The sequence below is a fragment of the Oncorhynchus keta genome, unplaced genomic scaffold, assembly GCF_023373465.1.
Source record: "Oncorhynchus keta strain PuntledgeMale-10-30-2019 unplaced genomic scaffold, Oket_V2 Un_scaffold_714_pilon_pilon, whole genome shotgun sequence".
NCBI lineage: Eukaryota > Metazoa > Chordata > Actinopteri > Salmoniformes > Salmonidae > Oncorhynchus > Oncorhynchus keta.
In genome coordinates this window covers 112501-122500 of record NW_026290992.1, presented here as the reverse complement: position 1 = coordinate 122500, position 10000 = coordinate 112501, and the positions used below count along the sequence as shown (strand labels likewise).

Sequence of the window (10000 nt, the reverse complement as noted above, 5' to 3'; positions counted from 1 at the left end):
TTCACCCAGTCCCCCCCTCAGAGCCACAACTCAACTCACACCATGTCACAATCAATAACATCTGGACAGGATCCAGGCCAGGGTGGCAAGTGACATCAGCCACTATGAGACCACTATGATGACACACCAGCACTATGTTCACACTGCCTCCCCAGAGGATGGAGTGATGGAGGAGAGGGAGGATGGAGTGATGGAGGAGAGGAAGATGAGTGATGGAGAGGGAAAGAGCGGAGGATGGAGTGATGGAGGGGTTAGAGAGAGGAGGATGGAGTGATGGAGGGGTGAGAGAGAGGAGGATGGAGTGATGGAGGAGAGGAAGATGAGTGATGGAGAGGGAAAGAGCGGAGGATGGAGTGATGGAGGGGTTAGAGAGAGGAGGATGGAGTGATGGAGGAGAGGAGGATGAGTGATGGAGAGGGAAAGAGCGGAGGATGGAGTGATGGAGGGGTTAGAGAGAGGAGGATGGAGTGATGGAGGGGGAGAGAGAGGAGGATGGAGTGATTGAGTAGAGGAGTGGAGAGAGAGGAGGATGGAGTGATGGAGGAGTTAGAGAGAGGAGGATGGAGGAGATGAGAGAGAGGAGGATGGAGTGATGAAGGAGAGAGAGAGGGGAGGATGGAGTGATGAAGGAGAGAGAGAGGGGAGGATGGAGTGATGGAGGAGATGAGAGAGAGAGGAGGATGGAGTGATGAAGGAGAGAGAGAGGGGAGGATGGATGGAGGGTTTAGAGAGAGGATGAGTGGGAGGAGATGAGAGAGGGGAGGATGGAGTGATGAAGAGAGAGAGAGGGGATGGAGGATGGAGGAGAGGAGAGGAGGAGATGGAGGAGATGAGAGAGAGGGGAGGATGGAGGATGAAGGAGAGATGAGAGGGGAGGATGGAGTGATGGAGGGATGAGAGAGAGAGGAGGATGGAGTGATGAAGGAGGAGAGAGAGGAGGATGGAGGAGGATGGAGGAGTGGAGGGAGAGAGAGGAGGATGGAGTGATGAAGGAGATGAGAGAGAGGAGGATGGAGTGATGGAGGAGTTAGAGAGAGGAGGATGGAGTGATGAAGGAGAGAGAGGGGAGGATGGAGTGATGAAGGAGAGAGAGAGAGGAGGATGGAGTGATGAAGGAGAGAGAGAGGGGAGGCAGGGCAGACGGTAGGTGCCAGTAATGGAGCCGTGTTGGCTCCAGGGCAGGGATGGATGGCCCAGGGCCAGAATGATGCATCTCTCTGGGGGACACATCTCAGGTCCCCCCCCGGTCAATACCTCCACACACATAGCCTGGTGTAGAGAGTGGATGGATCTCCTTTCACTGGCCATCACTCTCTCTACTGGCTGCTGCTGACACTATAGTGTTCAGGATGTTCAGGATGTGTGTATGAGTGTGTGTGTGTGTGTGTGTGTGTGTGTGTGTGTGTGTGTGTGTGTGTGTGTGTGTGTGTGTGTGTGTGTGTGTGTGTGTGTGTGTGTGTGTGTGTGTGTGTGTGTGTGTCAGTAAGTGCCCTCTGATAGCAGGCTGATGATAATGAGAAGATAAAGAACTGAAGCTGATACCATTATTCACTACTGCCCAGGATGTACAGAAGTCCACTATTCACTACTGCCCAGGATGTACAGAAGTCCTCTATTGTCCAGGATGTACAGAAGTCCACTATTCACTACTGCCCAGGATGTACAGAAGTCCACTATTCACTACTGCCCAGGATGTACAGAAGTACACTATTCACTATTGTCCATGATGTACAGAAGTCCACTATTGTCCAGGATGTACAGAAGTCCACTATTGTCCAGGATGTACAGAAGTCCACTATTGTCCAGGATGTACAGAAGTCCACTATTCACTACTGCCCAGGATGTACAGAAGTCCACTATTCACTACTGTCCAGGATGTACAGAAGACCACTATTCACTATTGTCCAGTATGTACAGAAGACCACTATTGTCCAGGATGTACAGAAGACCACTATTGTCCAGGATGTACAGAAGTCCACTATTGTCCAGGATGTACAGAAGACCACTACTCACTATTGTCCAAAAGTCCAGGCAGAAAGGCACACACCTGTCTATATAAGGTCCCACAGTTGACTGTGCATGTCAGACTGAAAATCAAACCATGAGGTGGAAGGAATTGTCCGTAGAGCTCCGAGACAGGATTGTGTAGCGGCACATATCTGGGGAAGGGTACCAAAATATTTCTGCAGCAAGAACACAGTGGCCTACATCCTTCTTAAATGGAAGATGTTTGGAACCACCAAGACTCTTCCTAGAGCTGGCCGCCCGGCCAAACTGAGCCATTGGGGAGAAGGGCCTTGGTCAGGGAGGTGACCAAGAACCCAATGGTCACTCTGACAGAGCTCCATAGGTCCTCTGTGGAGATGGGAGAACCTTCCAGAAGGATAACAATCTCTGCAGCACTCCACCAATCAGGCCTTAATGATAGAGTGGCCACTCCTCAGTAAAATGCACGATAGCCCGCTTACAGTTTGCCAAAAAGCACCTAAAAGGACTCAGACCACGAGAAACAAGATTCTCTGGTCTGATGAAACCAAGATTTAACTTTTTGGCCTGAAAGCCAAGTATCACGTCTGGAAGAAACCTGGCACCATCCCTACGGTGAAACATGGTGGTGGCAGCATCATGTCTGGAAGAAACCTGGCACCATCCCTACGGTGAAGCATGGTGGTGGCAGCATCATGTCTGGAAGAAACCTGGCACCATCCCTACGGTGAAGCATGGAGGTGGCAGCATCATGTCTGGAAGAAACCTGGCACCATCCCTACGGTGAAGCATGGAGGTGGCAGCATCATGTAGTGGGGATGTTTTTCAGCAGCAGGGACTGGGAGATTAGTTAGGATCGAGGGAAAGATGAACGGAGCAAAGTACAGAGAGCTCCTCATTGAAAACCTGCTCCAGCGTGCTCAGGACCTGAGACCTTCGCCCGAAGGTTCACCTTCCAACAGAACAATGACCCTAAGCACAGCCAAGACAACGCAGGTGTGCCTTCAGGACAAGTCTCTGAATGTCCTTGAGTAGCCCAGCCAGAGCGCGGACTTGAACCTGAGCGAACATCTCTGGAGAGACCTGAAAATAGCTGTGCAGCAACACTCCCCAACCAATCTGATAGAACTCGAGAGGATCTGCAGAGAAGAATGGGAGAAACTTACCAAATACAGGTGTGCCAAGCTTTTAGAGTCATACCCAAGAAGACTCGAGGCTGTAATCACTGCCAAAGGTGCTTCAACAAAGTACAGAGTAAAGGGTCTGAATACTTATGTAAATGTGACATTCGTTTTTCATTTTTAATACATTTGCAAACATTTCTTAAAACCTGTTTTTGCTTTGTTATTATGGGGTATTGTGTGTAGATTGACGGGGAAAAAACTTTTGAATCAATTTTAGAATAAGGCTGTAAAGTAACAGAATGTGGAAAACAAGGCAGGTCATTGCTCACATCAACACCAACACCACCAACACCAACACCATTATCCCAGAAACTGGGGCCAAGCCTCCTGCCATACGGGACCTCTATATCAGGCGGTGTTAGAGGAAGGACTCCAGCCACCTCAGTTCTCTCTTTCAGCCAGACTGTTCTCTCTTCCACCACACGGCAAGCGGCACCAGAGTGCCAAGTTCAGGTCCAAAAGGCTTCTTAACAGCTTCTACCCCCAGGCCATAAGACTCCTGAACAGCTAATCAAATGGCTCCGCACAATAATATATGCCATTTAGCCGCTTTTATCCCCTCTTACTCCTGTGTGCATACATTCTACTCCTTCCCCACTACCCTCTTCCAAGCGCCATGCTCTCCTGAGCTTCAGAAGGACCGTCCCCCATCCCCTCTTCTCCTCTCCTCTACTGTCCTTCCCTCCTCTTCCCCTCTCCTCCTCTCCTGTCCTTCCCTCCTCTTCCCCTCCCCTCCCCTCCTCTCCTTTCCTCCTCTTCCCCTCCCCTCCTCTCCTGTCCTTTCCTCCTCTTCCCCTCCCCTCCTCTCCTGTCCTTGCCTCCTCTTCCCCTCCTCCTCCTCTCTTCTCCTGTCCTTGCCTCCTCTTCCCCTCCTCCTCCTCTCCCCTCCTGTCCTTGCCTCCTCTTCCCCTCCTCCTCCTCTCCCCCTCCTGTCCTTGCCTCCTCTTCCTCTCCTCTCCTGTCCTTGCCTCCTCTTCCCCTCCTCCTCTTCTCCTCTCCTGTCTGTCCCTCCTCTTCCCCTCCTCCTCCTCTCCTCTCCTCTCCTGTCCGTTCCTCCTCTTCCCCCTCCCCTTCTCCTCCTCTCCTCTCCTGTCCGTCCCTCCTCTTCCCCTCCTCCTCCTCTCCTCTCCGTCCCTCCTCTCCTCTCCTCTCCTGTCCGTCCCTCCTCCTCCTCTCCCCCTCTCCTCTCCTCTCCTCTCCTCTCCTCTCCTCTCCTGTCCGTCCCTCCTCTTCCCCTCCCCTCCTCTCCCCTCCTGTCCTTGCCTCCTCCTCCCCTCCTATCCTCTCCTCTCCTGTCCGTCCCTCCTCTCCCCTCCTCTCCTCTCCTGTCCTTGCCTCCTCTTCCTCTCCCTCTCCTGTCCTTGCCTCCTCTTCCCCTCCTCCTCTCCTCTCCTCTCCTGTCCTTGCCTCCTCTTCCCCTCCTCCTCTCCCTTCCTGTCCTGGCCTCCTCTTCCCCTCCTATCCTCTCCTCTCCTGTCCGTCCCTCCTCTTCCCCTCCCCTCCTCTCCTGTCCTTCCCTCTTCCAATCTCCTCCTCTCCTTCCCTCCTCTTCCCCTCCTCTTCTCTCCTCTCCTTTCCTAATCTTCCCCTCCCCTCCTCTCCTGTCCTTCCCTCCTCTTCGCCTCCCCTCCTCTCCTGTCCTTTCCTCCCCTCCTCTCCTGTCCTTCCCTCCCTCCTCTTCCCCTCGCCTCCTTTCCTGTTCTTCCCTCCCCTCCTTCTCCTCTCCTGTTCTTCCCTCCCCTCCTCTCCTGTCCTTGCCTCCTCTTCCTCTCCCCTCCTCTCCCCTCCTGTCCTTGCCTCCTCTTCCCCTTCTCCTCCTCTCCCCTCCTGTCCTTGCCTCCTCTTCCCCTCCTCCTCCTCTCCCCTCCTGTCCTTGCCTCCTCTTCCCCTTCTCCTCTCCCCTCCTGTCCTTGCCTCCTCTTCCCCTTCTCCTCTCCCCTCCTGTCCTTGCCTCCTCTTCCCCTCCTCCTCTCCCCTCCTGTCCCTGCCTCCTCTTCCCCTCCTCTTCCCCTCCCCTCCTCTCCTCTCCTTTCCTAATCTTCCCCTCCCCGCCTCTTCCCCTCCCCTTCTCTCCTGTCCTTCCCTCCTCTTCCCCTCCCTCCTCCCTGTCCTTCCCTCCTCTTCCCCTCCCCTCCCCTCCTCTCCTGTCCTTCCCTCCTCTTCCCCTCCTTCTCCTCTCCTGTTCTTCCCTCCCCTTCTTCTCCTCTCCTGTTCTTCCCTCCCCTCCTCTCCTGTCCTTGCCTCCTCTTCCCCTCCTATCCTCTCCTCTCCTGTCCGTTCCTCCTCTTCCCCTCCTCTCCTCTCCTGTCCTTGCCTCCTCTTCCTCTCCTCTCCTGTCCTTCCCCATCCTCCCCATCTCACCCTACCTCCCTTATCCATCCTCCCCATCTCACCCTACCTCCCTTGTCCATCCTCCCCATCTCACCCTACCTCCCTTGTCCATCCTCCCCATCTCACCCTACCTCCCTTCCCCATCCTCCCCCTCTCACCCTCCTCCCTTCCCCATCCTCCCCCTCTCACCCTACTTCCCTTATCCATCCTCCCCATCTCACCCTACCTCCCTTGTCCATCCTCCCCCTCTCACCCTACCTCCCCTTCCCCATCCTCCCCCTCTCACCCTACCCCTTCCCCATCCTCCCCCTCTCACCCTCTTCCCTTCCCCATCCTCCCCCTCTCACCCTACCTCCCTTCCCCATCCTCCCCCTCTCACCCTACCTCCCTTCCCCCTCCTCCCCCTCTCACCCTACCTCCCTTCCCCATCCTCCCCATCTCTTCTTCCCTCTCATCCTCCCACCTCCCCTACCCATCCCCCCCTCACACCCTACCTCCCTTCCCCATCCTCCCCCTCTCTTCCTCCCTTCCCCATCCTCCCCCTCCCCCCTACCTCCCTTCCCCCCTCCCATCCTACTTCCCGCTCCCTCTCTTCCTACCTCCCTCCCCTCTCTTCCTCCCTCTCATCCTACCTCCCTCCCGCCCCCTCCCTCTCATCCTACCTCCCGCCCCCTCTTTCCTCCCTCCCTCCCTCCCCTCTCTTCCTCCCTCTCATCCTACCTCCCCCCCTCTTCCTACCTCCCTCCCTCCCCCTCTCTTCCTCCCTCTCATCCTACCTCCCTCCCCCGCCCCCTCTCTTCCTACCTCCCGCCCCCTCTCTTCCTACCTCCCTCCCTCCCCTCTCGTCCTCCCTCTCATCCTACCTCCCGCCCCCTCTCTTCCTACCTCCCTCCCTCCCCTCTCGTCCTCCCTCTCATCCTACCTCCCGCCCCTCTCTTCCTACCTCCCTCCCTCCCCCCCTCTCTTCCTCCCTCTCATCCTACCTCCCTCCCGCCCCCTCTCTTCCTCCCTCCCTCCCTCCCTCCCGTCCCCCTCTCATCCTACCTCCCCCCGCCCCCTCTCGTCCTCCCTCTCTTCCTACCTCCCTCCCTCCCCTCTCGTCCTCCCTCTCATCCTACCTCCCGCCCCCTCTCTTCCTACCTCCCTCCCTCCCCTCTCGTCCTCCCTCTCCTCCTACCTCCCTCCCTCCCCTCTCGTCCTCCCTCTCATCCTACCTCCCTCCCTCCCCTCTCGTCCTCCCTCTCATCCTACCTCCCTCCCTCCCCTCTCGTCCTCCCTCTCATCCTACCTCCCTCCCTCCCCTCTCGTCCTCCCTCTCATCCTACCTCCCTCCCTCTCTTCCTACCTCCCTCCCCCCTCTTTCGTCCTCCCTCCCATCCTACCTCTCGTCCCCCTCTCTTCCTACCTCCCTCCCTCCCCTCTCGTCCTCCCTCTCATCCTACCTCCCGCCCCTCTTCCTACCTCCCTCCCTCCCCTCTCGTCCTCCCTCCCCTACCTCCCTCCCTCCCCTCTCGTCCCCCTCTCTTCCTACCTCCTCCCTCCCCTCTCGTCCCCCCTCTCTTCCTACCTCCCTCCCTCCCCTCTCGTCCTCCCTCTCATCCTACCTCCCGCCCCTCTCTTCCTACCTCCCTCCCTCCCCTCTCGTCCTCCCTCTCATCCTACCTCCCGCCCCCTCTCTTCCTATCTCCCTCCCTCCCCTCTCGTCCTCCCTCTCATCCTACCTCCCTCCCCCTCCTCCCTCTCATCCTATCCCCCTCCCTCCCTATCTCCCTCCCTCCCCACTCGTCCTCCCTCTCATCCTACCTCCCCCTCCTCCTCCCTCTCATCCTACCTCCCGCCTCCTCTCTTCCTATCTCCCTCCCTCCTCTCTTCCCCCGTCCTTGGTCTCCATTGAGGATCTTGTTCTATGATTGATTTGTGTGTTTTTAAAATGTGAAGTAACTAAATGAATGTCCAACTTCCTGGGAATGGGACAATAAAGGAAAACTTGACACAACTTGACCCCCAACCCTTCTTCCTCTGAAGATGGTCTAGTCCTCCCCCTGTGTCTCACCGATGTGGTAGAGTCCGATCCAGTCCGTGGCGTCCACTTCCTCCTTGATGTCCCAGTTGATGACCAGGTTTTGGCCTCGCCCCATCGTGAACTCGTATGTCGACGCAGTCAGCGACGACCTGCTCTCCGAGGTCACCAGGTCCGTGTCGCTATTGGCCCTTTGTAGCCCGCCGCCATGACTCTCTCCATGACCTCCGACCCCTGACCGTTCACCAGCTGACCTTTCCCCGCCGTGACCCCTAGGGCCAATGCCATCACCGCCCTGGGCTGAGAGGGAGCGCAGGTTTTCAGGGCTGAGAGTGTAACGCATGTGGGGGTTGCGCCTCCTCACCACCAGGAGATGCTCACGAGCAGTGGGAGTGGTCGTCATGGTGACCACAGGGGAGGAGGGAGGAGGGGATTGGGGGTGAGATGGGAGGTGAGATGGGGGTTGAGAGGGGTGGGGGTGATAGTGATGATGGGGGGAGTGGTGGTGATGGGAGGGGGAGGAAGGGTGGGGGTGGGGGGGGGGGGGGGGGGGAGGACAGCCGTGGCGAGGGAGGGGCGAATGGTGGAGGTTGAGCAGGGGAGGGGGAAGAACCGTGGGCCTCGCCCAAAGCTAGAGCCAGAGAGGAGGGCCACAGGCCAGGAGGCCACAGCACAGGGTCAGAGACAGCCTGGTAGAGCCTACTAGAACCTAATAGAACATACTAGAACCTAATAGAGCATTCTAGAACCTAAGAGAACATATTATAATCTAATAGAACATAACAGAACATACTAGATCCTATTAGAACGTACTAGAACCTAATAGAACATTCTAGAAGCTGACGCCCTAGCTACGGTCAGTAGAAGCCACTAATTTCAATACTACAGCCTGGATCCAACAAGCAGCCAAGCCCAGACACAGGTCAGAGGTCAGAGGTTAGCTAACACATCTCCACTTGTAAGGAGGTTTTCCCTTGACACTGTGCCGCTGCCTGCTCTCTGGAAGTCAGAAATAGGTTTACTAAGGTGACTACCGTAAAGCACTTTGTGAGAAATGTTGCTGTAATAAGGCTTTTATAAATAAAGATTGATTGATTGAGTGATTGTGGAATTTGAGGCCTGTGATCCAGTCTTACTATTAGTTGAGATGAACAGGAAGTGAGGTGGGCTGATGCTGAGGTCACATCCTGTTCTCTCCTGTCCGTTCAGCGCTGGTCCAGCCCAGTTTCACATCAGAACATTTAGCTTCACTTCATTACTCAGTAAAGTACAACTGGAGTGGTTCAAGATTTCAATCTAGGGATGGGCTGTACCATGACTCTTACATACAGGCCCTGAGGCTGCATGTTGGGAGGGGGAGGGGATGAGGGGGGGCGAAGCTCCTCTCTCCCCCTCGTCTGTTTGGGAAGGGGTGGAGTGGAAGGATGTTGGATTGTAGTCTAGTTGGAACTAGGGTGGTCTGGGGTAGGATGTTGTCCTCTTCCAGGGGGGACAGAATGGGGTGAGAGGGGGGAGAGAGGGAGACTGCAGGCCTGAGGTGGTGGTGGAGGTGATGAAGGGAGGCTGGACACCTGTGAGAGAAAGAGAGACAGAGAGGGAGGGGGAGAAAGTAGGAGGGGACGTCAGAGATACAGCATAACGCCCAGGATCAACCAATGACAGGAGAATGACAGGAACAACAGAAGCTGTTTATCAGACTTGATCACCATCATTGCAACGGCCTCCATTACACTTGATTTGGAACAGAACAAGCTACCCCCAGCTTCCTAATCAACGGCCTCCATTACACTTGATTTGGAACAGAACAAGCTACCCCCAGCTTCCTAATCAACGGCCTCCATTACACTTGATTTGGAACAGAACAAGCTACCCCCAGCTTCCTAATCAACGGCAGCCCTACTAACACTTGATTTGGAACAGAACAAGCTACCCCCAGCTTCCTAATCAACGGCCTCCATTACACTTGATTTGGAACAGAACAAGCTACCCCCAGCTTCCTAATCAACGGCCGCCCTACTAACACTTGATTTGGAACAGAACAAGCTACCCCCAGCTTCCTAATCAACGGCCTCCATTACACTTGATTTAGAACAGAACAAGCTACCCCCAGCTTCCTAATCAACGGCCGCTGTTTCACCTGAAAACAGTAGCTACAGTGACCAAAGGCATATACAGAACTGATCTTCCACTCAAATAAATATTGGACATGTATTTACTCGGTTGAGGGCTGTTGTTCCAGTTTCCCCAATAGCAACAGCAGACAAACCACAGGTTGTGACTTCACTGTAACAGGCAGCCAATGGGTGATGAGGGAGGGACCCACTGGAGAAAACCCACGTTGTATCACTCCCCTGTTAACACAGTGTTTCAGTTCAACCTCCCTCCCTGTTAACACAGTGTTTTAGATCAACCTCCCTCCCTGTTAACACAGTGCTTTAGATCAACCTCCCTTCCTGTTAACACAGTGTTTTAGATCAAC

General features: G+C 55.3%; 2 protein-coding genes across 2 annotated transcripts in view; one reads left to right on the top strand and one right to left on the bottom strand.

Moving 5' to 3' along the window:
* hecw2b (HECT, C2 and WW domain containing E3 ubiquitin protein ligase 2b) overlaps positions 1-10000 on the bottom strand; it is a 127383-nt gene that overhangs the window by 62468 nt on the left and 54915 nt on the right. Inside the window, 1 exon segment of the mRNA XM_052517366.1 lies at positions 7555-9092. Within this exon segment, the coding sequence (XP_052373326.1) occupies positions 7555-7924 (370 nt within the window). The 5' untranslated portion in view covers positions 7925-9092.
* Positions 8102-10000, top strand: part of LOC127929399 (cysteine-rich, acidic integral membrane protein-like) — a 48580-nt gene continuing 46681 nt past the window's right edge. The window contains exon 1 of the mRNA XM_052517353.1: positions 8102-8198. Coding sequence (XP_052373313.1) covers positions 8102-8198 — 97 coding nt within the window. The remainder of the gene's footprint in view (positions 8199-10000) is intronic.